The following is a 16,405-nucleotide window of genomic DNA, read 5'->3' as shown; positions in this document are numbered from 1 at the left end:
CTTAAATTTTATGTTACCAGAAGAAATGAGAATAATTATTTGGTAATATATTTTCTGTAAAGTGGAGCTGTCTGTGAGTTGTCCTGTGTGGTACTCAGAGTATATGTAGATAGATATTTTCCCACAGTGCTATTTGTTTAAGCATATTAATTGAGTGTGGCATGTGACACCATCAAGACAGAAGGCTAGACCACCACCTAGTAGGAAAACTACCAAATAGTCATGGAGGTTCTTTTGCTTCTTCTCACTTGCATGTGTGGGAAGCAAACAGAAGCCATAGAGCCGACAGAACACATGTGAGTTTATATTCTGCTGACAGATCTGGAGATTTTGAAACTGGAACTTAAAATATTAGGTGACTATTTCTTATTGGGGAGATATTGTTAATTGGGGAATAAGATGAAAGTAAGAAAAGGAATTTCATTCACCTCATTTTATTGGCAAGAGAAATTTTAATAATAAAACTAACATGAGTGAAGTTTCAGTTAACGAAGAAACTTCTCTCTTGCCCAATAATGAGAACAGTGGCTTAAATCCCCTTTCAATTAAAACAGTCATTTTTAATAGCTTAAAATATAATTTTATTTGTTTCATTTGGTAGTGGTGCAAGGATTTAATCCAGGGCCTACTATATACTATTTAGTGTGCCAAACTCTTTCTTTACATTACTTTTACTCTTCCTGAACGGTTTCCTCTATCCCTCCTGAATATGGCTGAGCCCTTTACTCAGCCCACCAACGTGAGTTCTAAGGAACTTTCTCAAAGGGGCTTCTATCTTCCCCAGACCGAGTTAACAAAAAATTCTCCTTTCTTGTGTCTTTCTCTTTAATCCTTAATCTTTTAGCATTTTTCCTAATTTCAGTTAGCAATATTTGACCTTTTCAAGACAGGGTTTTAATATACAGCCCAGGCTAACTTCCAGCCTGGGATTTTCCTATCCTGAGTGCAGAAGGCACAGCGATGTACCATCACACCTGTGTTTGTTGATTATGATATCTTTCCCATTCATTTAAAACTCCAGAACAACAAATAAACTCTTCATTTTGTTCTTTTTGCAGCCTGAGCACTCAGCAGAGAGTTTGTAATTGAGGCTAGACTATCAGTGTTTCTTATAAAACAGTTAACAGGCATAAAATTTCACAGTAGTATGATTGCTTTGGGCATCTTCTGTGGGGATGTGGTAAAGACAGGAGTGAGGAAAAACATGAACAGTCAGAGAGAGGGGCAGTGGACAGCTTGTGATGTGGTATTTGACTGCTTTTGTTTCTTTTTTTCTGAATTTTCACTGGATAGTGGTAGGGTTTTTGTGTGGATGTATGAGGCAAATGAGACTAAATCTGAGATTTTGTTGTTTAATTTAATCTGAAGAGTGTTGTAGGTTTACTGAGATTTTCTGGGAAATCTCAACGAGGCCTCTCATTTTAATTTTCATACTCTTTAAAGTGTACTGAACCCAGAACCAGATTACCTAGGGTCTAGAGTTGTCCCCAACACTAATTTGCCTTTTTCTTTATGCTATTCTGGACTTTAATTAATTTCAAACAAAGTGACTAGACTAATAAACTTATGGTGATCTTTCAAACTTAACATTCTTTCCTCACTAAATTCAAGATGGGCCTGGCTAGCTAAGCCTTCTATTCATAAAAAGTAGGAGGAAGAATGTTTTCCCAAAATGTAGTTGTTTATGAGCCCCAGTTGATAAATTATAATATTGTATGAATAATTGAATCCATTGACAGCTTGACATAGAGTTTTAGGTAGTTGCGATTTTGACATCAGCTGTAAATGCTGAAGTTAATATATTTTTAAATAAACCTTGAGAACACACATTGTTTATATGAACTTCCTCATAAAATTGAAGTCTACCATGTTTCATCAAAGCTTCAGTCTGGTTAAACTATCCCTAGGTTCGTTTCTGCTGTTTTTGTGATTATTTGCAGGAGTGTTTAGAGTAGGTTTTCTTAACCTTGGTGTTCTAGATGACTCTTCAAAGGAGCAGGAGGTTTTCCTTTGAAGGTCTATTACTATTGCTGGTAGCAGCTCCTCATTCCAGGCATAAAAAGTAAAAATGTCTTCAGATATTGCCAAATGTCCAGGGAGGGACACTAATGGCCCCAGTTGATCTTCTTTCCCACACAAACACACAATCCTAGGATATGTTGACTGACTGGTTGTGAATGTTATTGCTTGCTTAGCCCATTCATATACAGTTAAAATCTGCCAGAATAGATCTAACTCTGCATCGATGTTAAATGCATCTCTTCACTTTGTTTCCCTGGTAGATGTTCTTGGCACATCTTGAATGGGGTAATCAGTGTCTTCCATAAATATAGGACACAATTCCAAGGAAACCTCTGCGAGTCCTTACAAGACAAGCAAAGGAAAGTAGACTGTGATGACTCAGCTTCTAAATTCCCAGTCCTGTCTTCTTAAAACTTCCCAATACTTCCCAGGTTAGATAATCCTTTTCTGTTATAGAGCAAAGACAGGTCTGTGCAGTGGTGTGTTTGTCAGAGGGGGTATATTTTATTGCTAATTTAGTCTTCTAAGGAATTTATTTTTAAAAGGCAATTCTTTCCCCTTCCCAAACTCCAAGAATGCCCCTTGTTTTACCATCATCATTCTTGGATTATAATGATTCTTCTTCAGAAAACCTTTTTAAACAGCAGTGGGTCTTTTAAAAGGAAGCCAAAGTCTTCACTGAAGTTGTGTTAGGTGAAGTGTTTTTGTTCGACAGATGCTACAAAATAATGGAGCTATGAAATTTGCTAATATTAGATTCACTCCTTCCTTTCTCCACTTAAAACAATGTTGTAAGGACTGGGTGTCACTTGAAGTGTGGAGTACACAATGTAACAATAAAAATAGCCTTTTAGAAAGTAAGTAAAAGAGAGACAAAGACAGAGGGAGGAGGAGAGGAGGAGGAGGAGGAGGAGGAGGAGGAGGAGGAGGAGAAGAAGAAGAAGAAGAAGAAGAAGAAGAAGAAGAAGAAGAAGAAGAAGAAGAAGAAGAAGAAGAAAGGACGAGGAAGAAGAGGAGGGGAGAAAGGAAGTAGGAGAGAGAAAGGAAGTAGGAGGGAGAAAAGGGAGATGAGGAGGAAGAGGAGGGGACTGAATATATTGCTAAGTTTAGAAAAATGCTCTACATTTATCTTGTCTGTAGGGACATTTGCAACTCAGATTTACCCCTTTAAAAACATTGAACACCTGTCATCAGAAGTAGGTGCCTATTTTTCAGATAGTTTGTTTTCTTAAAAATTAGCTCACATTTGAATCCAGCCAATGTGGAGCATAGAGGCAGAATTACCACTCTCTATATCTTACTATCTTATGAAATGAATACCCAAGACAAACTAGAGATGTGTTTTTGTAACACTGGATCCTTAGCACTGGAAAGTGGTGAGGCTTGAGAACTAGAGAACAAATAAGATGGGTATTGTGCTTGTCTAGCTTCCTAACTGGAGATCCTGGGAGGGATGAACGAGGAATATATTCCTAGTATTAAAAATGTGTAACTGAGCTTCTGGGGAGATCATTCAGGCTAGAGATGACATTCAGAATACTGGAATCAAGGATTGCACAGAAAACACCAGAGATCTATCACCCCAGTGTCTTCCACAAATATTCTGCAAAGCACTAACTAGTCCATGTGAAGAAACAACTTTCACCATGAAGGGAGAGAAGAGAGAACAAGCAAAAGAATGGATAAAATTATCTGTTTTTTAATTTTAATACTTTAAGAATTTCATACATGAATACTGTTTTATATTATTTCCACCCTTTCTTCTTTTCCCCTCCAGCTCCCCCCATGTCTTCCTACTTCCTCTCAAATTTATTATTATTTTAATATTATCTTAGTAGTATTATTTTAGTATTATCTTAGTATTCTTATTTTACACACAAACACACATACACATGAGGTAGATGCTTTCTGCACACTCTGTCAACATTAGTATGGGGACAATGGGAAGATTTGACATTTCCCTGAGCCTGACCTATGAAGGCATTGCCATTACAACGGGTCTGAAGCACTGAGGTCCTTGACATGGCTGCATTCATGTCAACAAAGCACATTTACTCAGGATTTCATTCACTGCCCATGCCAGGCAGCCTTCAAAAGACTGTAAATTCCCTGTATAGGTGATATTACTTAGAATGTTATGTTATTGCCTTATCTATGAAAGAATAACTAGGCCTTCATGAAGCACTGTGCCAGGCTTTTCTATAAATCTTAAAGCAAGAATACAAAGGAACAGTGTCTAAGTCATTTAATTGCATTCCAGAACAAAGCTCAAAAATATTTGTGAGAATCCAGCACTCTACAAGGCCACTTCATGATGTCTGGCACCTAATAAAATGTATCTAAGCATAAAGAAAGCTGAATGATGATGCATCATGACAACAATCAATCCATAAAAAGTGATGGATGTAGAACTGAAGCAAATGCTGGCAGAATAGAGCATTCAAAATAGTTTAAAGCATAGTACATATGCTTAAAATTTAAGTTAGCATCTGGAAGATAAAAGAAAATATCCCAAACTTAACTTTTAAGGAGAAAAAAAAATGCAGTATCTGGCATTGAGAGCACATTAGATTTAAAAAGATTTGCAAAAGGAAAGACAAGCCGATTTGAACACAGCAGTAGAAATCCAAAAATAAACAAAGAGAATGTCCTCTTAAATGAACTGATCATCAGGGATCTTTGTAAAAACTGCAAGCATCTAAACACACATGTAAGCAGAGCCTCAAAAAAGGAAAAATGGACAGAAAACCATAATTATGAAAAATTTCTAAATTTCATGAAAATTACATACTGGTGGATTGAAGGACACAGTAAGCCCAAAGCATAAAAAAAAAAAGCACCAAAGAAAGTCACAACTAAATTATTTAAAGTTATTGAAGGAAAAGTACATAAAAGTAGCCAGAAGCAAACATATATGTTATGCTCAGAACAATTAACTTAAATGGTAACTGCATAGAGATTCTTCATAAAGCTGCAAAGTGCTTTCAACTTTTGTATTATCTTCCTACATCCTATGAGTTGAATATTGAGGATGCTCCTAATTGTGCCAAAACATGGAGGAGAAGCACAAAGTAATGGCCTGGTCCTTAGTTAGAGAAGAGCTAACTTGCCAGGCGGTGGTGGCGCATGCCTTTAATCCCAGCACTCGGGAGGCAGAGCCAGGCGGATCTCTGTGAGTTTGAGGCCAGCCTGGGCTACCAAGTGAGTTCCAGGAAAGGCACAAAGCTACACAGAGAAACCCTGTCTCGAAAAACCAAAAAAAAAAAAAAAAAAAAAGAAGAAGAAGAGCTAACTTCACAATCTACACGACTCACTTGGAAAATGATATATACAGACAAATAAAAAGTGATTTTTATTACATTTTCATTTATTGATTTGAGGAGGATGCCATGATGTGTTTGGAAGTTGGAATACTATTTTCAGAAGTTATGTCTTTCCTACCTTGAGACAAAATTAATACAAGCCATTCTACCAGAAAGACAGACTTTTACAGTCTTTTATTTTTTCAATAATTTCAAATACTAGCCTATAGTATTCATGCTTCTGGCACATATACATGCATGGAATCCTTTTTGAGAGGTTTGTTCCATTTATCTATTTCATTCTTGAATGACACCCATTCACCAATTAGATATGCTTATTTGCAACTTCATATCTGGTGGGACAAATACTCTGATATTTTCATTTTTCAATAAAGTATCTTGACACTTTGTACCATATTGAATTTACAAATAAAGTTAAATCAGTTTATTTGTTTGTTGGTTGGTTGGTTTGATTTTTTTTTTTTTTTTTTTTTTTTTTTTTTTTTTTTTGGTTTTTCAAGACAGGGTTTCTCTATGTAGTTTTACGCCTTTCCTGGAACTTGCTCTGTGATGTGGGTGGTATTATTGGGAACTACAATTAGGGCATATTTGTTTCAGTCTGTCCATCTTATCATGAGTTAATAAGTTCAGAAATCTTCAGTTCCATAATGACATTCTCTCCCTCCCTCTCTCTCTCTCTCTCTCTCTCTCTCTCTCTCTCTCTCTCTCTCTCTCTCTCCCTCCCTCTCTCTGCCTCTCTCCTAACCTTCTATTTTGTCTCCTAGCTTCAGTTGTTTGGTTTTATACCATACTGATAGAACTTTATTGCTTTCTTCATGTTGCACTTTGTAGCAATTCTATATTGAAGGTTTCTTCAAGTCTTGAACCACATTAATCTTTATCAGGTACAGTGGCTAATTTATTCATCATTGCAATAAAATCTTTGGCTCAGTCAAAGGTTGGTTGAATTATTTGTAATGCCATATTAATGTAGTGGAGAGTCAGGCAATTTATTCCACATTCATGACTTACTTGTAGAGAGTTTCCATTGCTTTAGGTATTATTTTGTATATTACTGAGCATTCAGCAGTAAGAAAATATGTACATTTTACCTACATCAAGGTAAAATTCAATATTTAAAACAGATATAAACATTTCATTCACAAGTGCAATTAATTCCATGAGGTGGAACAATAGGTCTTCATGTGGAAATAATTTGATGGAGGATACAAAGAATAATATATTTTTAACTTATTAGATATTATATGAAAATGGAACAGGATTAAACATAAAACAAATATATTTATGCAGCAAGTTAACTATAAATCCTGACCTAGACAGATGACTCAGCAGTTAAGAGAATACTGCTCTTTCCAAGGACCAGAGTTTCCCTGTACTCAAACTGCCTCTAAATCCAGCTCCAGGAATTCAGCATACTCTCTGGCCTTTGTGGGTACCTGCATTCGTGTGAATGTACTCATCTACACACACACACACACACACACACACACACACACACACACACACACAAATACACATAGTTAAAAATAAATATTTTTTAAAAGGCTGCATATCTTGTTCTTATAATTAATCTATTCTTTTATTTATTCTACAGTATTCATGTTCATTGAACACTGTAACAAACCAGATATTAGGCTCAGAATGATGACCTGGTCTCAGTTTCATTCTTTGAGATTATTCTGATCTAATTGTTTAATATTTTGTAACATGTCTATTTAAAACAGTTTCATGCCAGGACTGGAGAGATGACTCAGCACTTAAGACTGCTGTTCCTGCAGAGGACAGGTTCTATACCCATCACCCATATGGTGACTCACAACTATCTTTAACTTGCAGCTCCAGAGGATCTCACACTCTCTTCTGGCCTCCGAGATCTTTAAGACATCCATGTGGTCCACATACATATATGTAGGCAAAACAACCATGAACATAAAGTAAAATTTAAAAAAAAAAAAAAAAAAAAAACTTTAAAAAGACAATGGCATGTCAAATAGAAACAATTGTTTAGTCTACATTTCTTTTTTTGCAGATGCGGATAGGCATTCACTCGGGCTCTGTGCTAGCTGGTGTGGTTGGCGTGAGAATGCCACGATATTGTCTTTTTGGAAATAATGTCACTCTGGCAAGCAAATTTGAATCAGGAAGTCATCCTCGGCGTATCAACGTCAGCCCAACTACTTACCAGTAAGCATTCTCTAATTTCTCCCTCTTATCATTTTCATTAACTTGATATGATACTCTGTCATCTGTGAGTCCCTTTTTCTTTTCTTGGTTCTGTCACCTTTCAAGAAATTATGAGTAGTTCCGCCCAGTTTGAAATATAGTAATTATAACAAACTTTTGTTTACACCCTGATAAAGTGGGTAGGAAATGTGTGTTGACTGAGAGATAAGTAGGTTTGTCATTTTCCACAGTCTTGGTCCTGTTGTGATATAACTGCTTAAAACATAGAAGATGTTAAGAGTCTTCAGTCTACATTGCATTGTAAATCCTAATGTTTTCAAAATGCTTCTTATCATTTGCAAAGAGGGGGGGCATTTAGTTCATTTGTTTTAATCATTGAATTAGAAATATAAGAAACACGAAATTAAATACACATAATAAAACCTGAACTTTATTTATCTTTAGGTCCTTTTTGGACAGTGCTACACAATTTTTTTTCTCCTTAATCCATCCTTATTTTATTCTTGGTTGGTGTCACCTTCAATAGTAGACATTAAATTCCATATAGGCAGAGGCCATTTTGGGTTTGGCTCATCATTATCTACCCAGAATTTTGATTAAAAATGTTTAGCACATACTAAACACTCCACCAACATTAATTGAATGGGCTGATAAATGTTTGATAGGATGGACTGCTTCGGAATCAGTTATAAAGACCAGTTTGAAAATCTCCCACCTTGCCTGAGACTTTGGCGTTATGCTAAGCATTATCACACAAGATTCTTAATTATACTATATTTCTGATGACTTAGAAATCCTGTGAAAAATTCTTAAGTAATAAGAAATAAATGAGAGAGGGAATTGAAATTATAAATATAAGTCAAAAGAGAGTTGGGTTTGGAGACATATGCTCAGTTAAGATGGAGAGTTTCATATAATTCCTTTAAAGACACACCTCTTACTCATCAAAGTAGTTCAGATTTAGCATATCTGATTGACCTCTCCTGACCAGCCTAATACCTGTAGAACTTGGATTTGCATTCTCATTTTCTTTGACATTGGTAAGTCCTTGTGTTGCATGAATGCTCAAGATCATTTCCTCTGTACCTACAGCATTTCATTGCTAGTTTTATGTGCTGAAAAAAGAATTGTTGAGTCTTAAATTTGTCCTTGTTTCATGATCTCATTTTTATCAAATAGTGATATTTACACTCATCTTTGTTCCTCATCATTTAAAGACAGTGCACATATTACAAACATTTGTCTTAACATCTGGGAAACCCACATAGTTGCTTAAATCAATGATGGCTTCATTAAACCTTCAATTATCATAAATAATTAACTGATTATCTTGAGCAGAGTAGGTCTCTTTGGCTGAGGATCTCCAAGTGATGAGAATGTGGCTGGCTTCGTTCTACTTTTCTGATCTCTTGGTTTTTACCCCAATATCTGGCTCCATGTTTTTTTTATTAATAAGACTGTTTAGCACTTAGTCTTTTTTTTTTTTTTTTTTTTTTTCAGAGACAGGGTTTCTCTGTGTAGCTTTGCGCCTTTCCTGGAACTTGCTTTGGAGACCAGGTTGGCCTCGAACTCACAGAGATCCGCCTGGCTCTGCCTCCCGAGTGCTGGGATTAAAGTCGTGCGCCGCCCCCCCCCCCCCCCCCCCCCCCCCCCCCCCCCCCCGGCTTTAGCACTTAGTATTACAAAGAAACAAATGAAAAGATGGCTGTATACAACAGAGTTAATTGTTTCCGCTATGGAAACTGAAATTGTAGAAACTCTTTAATATTAAATTTTCCTTAATTTTAAAACATTCTTGTATATATGCCTTTTTAAAAATTTTAAAACCCATGCCTATTTGCCTTTCTGTTCTGCCATCTCATTTCCTGTCTCTGCCTTCCTCTTCCACTTCCTCTTCCTTCCCAGCTCTATCATTTCCTGTCTGTCTGTACAGACCTCCAGACCTTTATGGTTAGTGCTGGGATTAAAGGTATGTACCACCATGCCTGACTCTGTTCCCATTAGGGCCTTGAACTCAAGTGATAGGATTAAAGGTGTGTGCTACCCTTGCCTGACCTCTCTGTTTACTATAGTGGCTGACTTTTTCCTCTGATTCTCAGATAAACTTTATTGGGGTACACAGACAAAACATCAGCACATTTCTTTCTTTCTTCTTTTCACATGCTGGGATCCAAACCTAGTCCCTCATACTTGTGTGACAAACACTGCCTACTGAGCCAATTTCTTGACTCCTATATGCCTTAGCAATATAAGTGAGAACACAGGTAAGGAAACATGATTAGGGTTGAGGAATTATGGGGTGGGGGAGTTTCCCAGTGAGTCTTGGCTGATATTGTTTGGAGATTCCTTAAGCATTTTCTGTGTATAAGCACAAGTTTGTTTTCCTGGACCTTTTTTTATATAACCTCATCATCATTTTCAAAACGCCTAAGGATTCAGAAAATATTAAAAACCAAGTACTGATAGATTAAATAAAATAATGACAAAATAAAAGAATATGAAGCTGACATTACTGTCTTAATCATTTATAAACTTGAATAACTCACAAAACCAAATGATTTTGTATAAAGTAAGGGCATGACCACTGCAAGGTATGATTGAAAGGAAGTTTTTAATACAGCCAGGTGCATCTGGAAAAGTCCAGAGCAGGGAGAGAACGTGGTACACTAAACAAGACTAGCAGACTGAACTGGGCTATGAGAGAAAAGAGTGTGTTGGGGTGGGACTAGGAGAGAAGGACCAAGAGAGAGAAAGGCAAGAGAGAGAGGTGTGAGGAGGTTAAGACAGGGGACCAGGAGAGAGCCAAGAAAGCACATGAATGAAATGGCAGGTTATTTAGGAATGAAAAGCTGGAGAAGTGTGGGGCATTTACCCACCCACCCCTCACAGTTCCCCAGAGTTTTCTTGAGTGCGAGCAGCAGGAAATATTAGATAGAAGGATTTACTGCAGAGAATCTTGCAGAGATAAACAGATAGAAAATAAAGGATAGCCTCGAGAGGGCCTGGAACCTATTCCAACGGGCCCTGACTATCTCTGCCCCAGGGTTTTTATTGAGATGCCAAGGGGTGGAGCAAAAGACATCCTCACCCAGCACAGCCAAGTGCAGACCATCTCAGACACCTGCACTCAGGCCCGTGGTCCTGATCATCCTCTATTCGGACCTGCTGGGTAAAGCCACGAGGAACCCCAGAATGGGCTTCCACAGGTCCTCCCTTCTTAATATATAAAAAAGTAACTATTAATGGCTTACAGCAATCTCCATAGCTGTTACACCTCCCAGTATGGGAGTAGAGGATGATATAGATGGCATTTCTCTTTTGAATTAGGTCCAAGGTGACTACAGCAGTCTTAGCTGCCTCAAGCCCTTACTAAACCAAAAACTCTTAAGGCGACTACAAACTTAAAGAATCCCTTAGCTTTATCATTACCATTAACAGGTTAACATAAATATCACTATACATAGTCACAATTCTCTCAATCTTACAACTCAAAGCAAACTCTTAACAGAACCATTTGAATTAGCATATATGGTGCTATATATAGTTAACAATTTTCTCTGTCTTACAACTTTAACTCAATCATTTGAATTTTCTTGTTAACACAGGAAAAACTTTGATGTATTCATATCAAACTTAAATATTTCCTTAACTCCACAAAACCAGGGTACATTAATATCAATAGGTTTCTGCGAACATAATTCAATCTCATAACTCCTCCTTTTCTTTATAATTTTTTAAACAAAATCTCAAACCTAGTTAGAGGAAGCCAAACTTATATTTAAACGGTTCCGTTTGTAACACAAAACCAGTTCTGTACGTAATTCCATTTTTACATAAACAGTTCCACAAAACAATTGCATTCTCAACACAGAACAATACATGAATCACCAACATATATGCATACACAAAACTGCATCTTGAGTCAAGTTAGAAACAATAAATTTCTTCATTTAAACAGTTCCATTTTTAACCTAATTCCAGAAAACAGTTCCTAGGTCATTACTATAAGTAAGCTCAAAATTGTCCCATTGCAATGAAATCTCAATTGTTCATTTCATTTCTTAAGCCCCAAAATTCAAATGATAAATTCTGGTACTAGCCTTCCAAATATGAAGAAATTCATAACCAAAATCTTCATAGTTTTATTTCATTTTAAGTTAAAAAAGTCCAAACAAGAAATAAATCTGGTATCAGGCTTTCACTTCAAAATATGAAGAACGTTTTACAATGAAAACTTTTTGCTGTTAACAATTTTAGTTAAAACAAGCATATCTGCAACTTTCATTCTCAAGCTGGAGACCTTTCTAGGTACAGTAATATTTTAAACTGCACCATTTTATGTGTTAGCTCAGGTTTTTCTGTGTTGTGTTGATTTTTCACATAAAAACTTTGCACAGCTATTAGGGTAAATAATGCATTTTACCAATGGAGCCCCAAAACGCGAAGCACCTAGTTCCGTATCCTTTCAATTTTTCATTGAAACTGACACTTAAACCCTTAGACGATTTTCCTCCTTATTCTTTTAAAAGCTGTATTTTAAGTTTACCATGAACCTAAAAAGTGTTTCAGGGCAATGGCACCATCTTTAGCAGAAAAACTACCTTTCCAAGAATGCATTTCCCTTATATCAGTCCATAATAATATCAGTCCCTTATATTAGTCCCTTATATCATTTCCCATATTTCTTTTCGGGTCTGAGAGTCAACTGGTTCTCTTTTACTAGACTTGCCTCGGAGGTTTGAACAAAGTCTCTTGCCTTTCCAATCGGAGATTTGAACAAGCATTTTACATTTTCAGCTATGGCACATTGGGAGATTCCTATTCTCTCCTCAGCTGACTTCAACAGGTGTCTCCTTCATCAGACACTGGCCCCTGATCAGAACTGTACTTGCCTCATTAGCTGACATTGAGGCTGGCATTTCTGATAGCAACTTTCCTTGGGGCTTTTGTTTGTTTTAGCCAGTCAGTGAAAAAACAAGATCATGTACAACAGCTTTTCCATAGCTCTTTCAGAGAGATTTTCTCCCACTGATCTTATTCTCATTTTGCTTGTTCCTTCTCCCCAGATGCAGAGCTTCAGGTATCTGTCTGCAGCTCTGTACCTCTGCTAGCTGCCTTTGGAGGTAGGAGCTTTTTTTTTTTCCTCCCCCTGAATCTGCCTCAAACTCTAGCAGCTTTGTCAGGTCATGAATTTTCTGGGGAAGAATCTGTCCCCTCTGTTTCTTCAGAGTCTTTCTCCCTGACAGTATCCAGTTTGGTCTCAGTTTATCCTCTCTACCCCAGAAACAGTTTCCGACCTTACAGTGGTGGCTTTCCCTGCTACTGAAGGTAGGGGCTTTTTGTCCGTTTGTTTTGGGGGTCTGGTTTGCGTACAGACTGAAAATCTAACAAGGGAGGTTTTTGCCATTTCTAAACTCCCATTAGGACAGGTGTTTTTCCCTCAGGCCTTTCACCTGACCCAGTGCCCCAGTGGGTTGAATTTGCTTGTCTGGGTGCTCAAGGACTCTGGCAGTCACCCTTAGGGCTACACTCCCTCATCTCAGGTAGTCAATTGAAACAAAGCTTTTCTCAAAGAAATGCTTTCTCCCTATAGAAAAGAAAGCTTTACTCCTGGATAGTTCTGTTCTGCCCTGGCTGGGCTCTTTCTCCAGACAGCGTTCTGACTCGGCAGCACAACTGCTTCAGACACAGTTCAGCTTTCTCTAATAGGAAAGCTTTTTCTCAGATTTCTTTTTGCAGCTGTGGACCTATCAACCCGGGACTTGTAGGAAAGCAGACAGCTATGCTGTTCCCACCGGCTTTATCTTTCTTTGTTCATTAGCAATCTTCCCCTGGATCCTGCACCTTCCTGCCTCAGCTCTGCGCTCCAGGAAGTTTACAACTGCAGAAACCCTTGTATCACTGAGTGGCTGGCCAGTCGCCTCTGGGTTTTTGGTCAGAAGCAAGAATACAATGCTAACAGTTTGCATTGCTTCAGGGGATCTTTGCATTAGGATGATTAGGAGCACTTTTTCATTCTGAAACACTCACTCAGAAACAAAACCCTTGATGCCTCAGCTTGGCTGTAACTGAAAAGCTTGGTTTTTCTGCTTTTCTCAGGCAGTTTCCTGCCCTTTGGGGCTCTCTATAGCTCTTCACCCTTACTCTCCCCAAGCGTTTCCCTCAGGGTACTCTGACCCACTGTCTTTTTACTAGCTTGAAGAGACAGAGCTTAGAAGAGGTTTTTATAAACTTGTTCCTGCCTCCTGCATTGCAAGGAGGATTGTTAAAGCTTGAAAGAACTTAGAGAGGTTTTGCTGTCTTAAGTTTGTTGTTTTCCCTTAGAGGGGCCAGCATCCCCTTTGGTATGCTAATAGGCACCACAGCCATTTGTCCTGATTTCTTTTAGACTTAACAGATTTAATCTGTTTTCTGCATCACAATGATGTATAGGTCTTTTTTTAAAAAAAACAAAATACTGAAACAAACAAAAATAGCAATCATTAGAAAGACAGTTGAATCTTATTAGTTTACTATTTGCTTAATAATATACAATATTAATTTATTAGTTTGGGTGACTGATCTATACTTGCAAGGGGAACAGTAAAAAGTATAGGAGAATATACAATCTTGCCAACTCCTCTATAAATCTAAAATTTTAAATTAAATGTATACTTGAGAGATTGAATATTTTTATATTAGATAACATTGTGTAATACCAGAAACACATAGAAGTTTTTTGAACTTGGAAATATAAAATTATCAAGTGATGTCATACAGGCAGTAGGTAGAGATTACTATAGGTGACAATCTACTAGAGGAGGGGCTTCTATTTGTTCCAGACCTGATGTCATGAGCTGGCATCATGGCAGAGAGAATAAAAATGAAAGTGAACAGGTTGACTGACAGGGATGTGTTACATGTTCAACACTAGAATTGGGGCTGGAAAACTGTGTCTATTGACTTTATCCATAGTAATATGTTAGAAATAATTTTCCCTTTTAAACTTCTTTAAGTATTAGCATGAAATCAAGCATCTGTGTCCTTTCATATTTCTAATTTTCTCTCATTTCTGCAAACTATCTCTTAAAATAAGTGACAAAATTTTCTATAACACTATACTGGATTATTTGTATTATGTAATATTAAGTATATCTTCCCAAAAGTAGTCTAGCTACAACTCATATTATATGAATGTATATTTCAATGTTTAATAAAATATATAGCATTTTTTTTGAGAACTCATCATTAGCTTCTAAAAATTGAAACCAGTTTAAATTGTACATTTTCTCTTGATGACTATGAGGGCTCATGGTTATGTATTATATAATGCTTTATGCACTGACAAGTCCATTTGCTTTAACTCATTGTTTCTGGTTAAACTTAGAGACTGGTGCATTGTCACCCATTTTAAGAGGAGTCACTCTGAAGTCAGTGTTCATGATGTTTGACAAAGTTATTTTTCTTAGAAACTTCAAGAACTCATCACATCAGCATGTGGAAACTCATTACAACTGCGAACATGTTTGAGCCTATTGCTCTATGCAGCACCTTTTAGTTTAATTAGTAAGTTCTCAAGGTTCACTAATGTTAAAACTACAAGTAAGCTATGAAATAAATCATCATGAAATCTCTCTCTCTCTCTCTCTCTCTCTCTCTCTCACACACACACACACAAACACACACAATCACACATTCTTTCTCTCTCCCTTTCTTTTAATTGAGAGCAATGAGAAACTTAATGAGCACACTTAATTGATTTGCTACTTTCTCACCTGTGTGGACTAGAAGACACTAGAAAGTATGAGATGAGATTTTCAGAGCTTATGTACATATCTTCTCATATCTGATTTTTACCTTTTTTTACTATAGACTCTTTCTCTCAATTTATTATATCTAAGAAACACGTTAGAAGAATTTGCAGGAGACATTTTTCAAAAGAGTAAATGAAAGAAGTAGATTTAACTCTCTAAGTGTGCTATGCTTCAAGGCTTTTTTTTTTTACTTTTTTTGTTTTCATGGTTCTGTATAAGTTTTTTTTAATTTGGTTTTATTTTTTGTTTGTTCTTTGTTTTTTAATCTAGGCTCTTTTGGGGTTGATTAGGGAATGTGGAAGATTATTTATTTAAGTCAACTTTGACCCAGAATTGAAAAATAACCAAATGAGTGGGGGTTTGTTTTAAAAACTAAAAGTTTGTGTTTTCTTAATTTCATCCATTCCCTTGTCCTTTATACAGACAGTCTGGTATGATGATGATACGCTTGGTCAAAGATAGATTATCAGAGAAGTGAAAAAACATAAGACATTTACAAAGGCTAATTAGCTATCATGTCGAAGTTTTCATTTTTGTTTGTGTGCAAAACTTTTAAATGACTGTTTTGCATTTTAAATCTCTTTGCATTTGCTGCAGATGAAGATAAGAAACTGTTAAATGTTAAAATCAGCAGTATCCAAAGAAGGCAATAATCCTTAGTTATTCCATATTCCAAAATCTATGAGAGACGTTAGTGTTTTCACTAATGTCAAGGTGTAGCCCATAGTGTGCTCTCCACACCAGGCATGCAGACTGGGCTGTGCATTCAACCCTTTTTACCTCACAACTCATCTGTGTGGAAGTACAGCAGGAATGAGGTAGAGGTCACAAATACCTTTAGCTCCTTGCTTTTTTAGTTTTCAGTGGATACCTAAGAAGACTCTTTTATTTTAACTTACCCATTAATTAGTGAGTTAGAACTCACTAATTGACAATTTTGTAACATTTCCTCCAGACAATTAAGCATGCAAGTAACTATTTTAAAAATCAATAAATTTTTATTCTTATGCTTTATTTCAAGGTGAGCTATATTTTTACTTCCTTTGTGTAGACAGAAAAGTTGTTTCCAGAAAAGGAATCATT

At 36.7% G+C, this 16,405-nt stretch overlaps 1 protein-coding gene across 1 annotated transcript in view; it reads left to right on the top strand.

Moving 5' to 3' along the window:
- Positions 1-16,405, top strand: part of Gucy1a2 (guanylate cyclase 1 soluble subunit alpha 2) — a 319,363-nt gene that overhangs the window by 291,790 nt on the left and 11,168 nt on the right. The window contains exon 7 of the mRNA XM_028893011.2: positions 7,375-7,529. Within this exon, the coding sequence (XP_028748844.1) occupies positions 7,375-7,529 (155 nt within the window). The remainder of the gene's footprint in view (positions 1-7,374; positions 7,530-16,405) is intronic.

Source organism: Peromyscus leucopus, chromosome 7 (genome assembly GCF_004664715.2).
Source record: "Peromyscus leucopus breed LL Stock chromosome 7, UCI_PerLeu_2.1, whole genome shotgun sequence".
Lineage (NCBI taxonomy): Eukaryota > Metazoa > Chordata > Mammalia > Rodentia > Cricetidae > Peromyscus > Peromyscus leucopus.
This window is presented reverse-complemented; position numbering and strand designations above follow the sequence as displayed.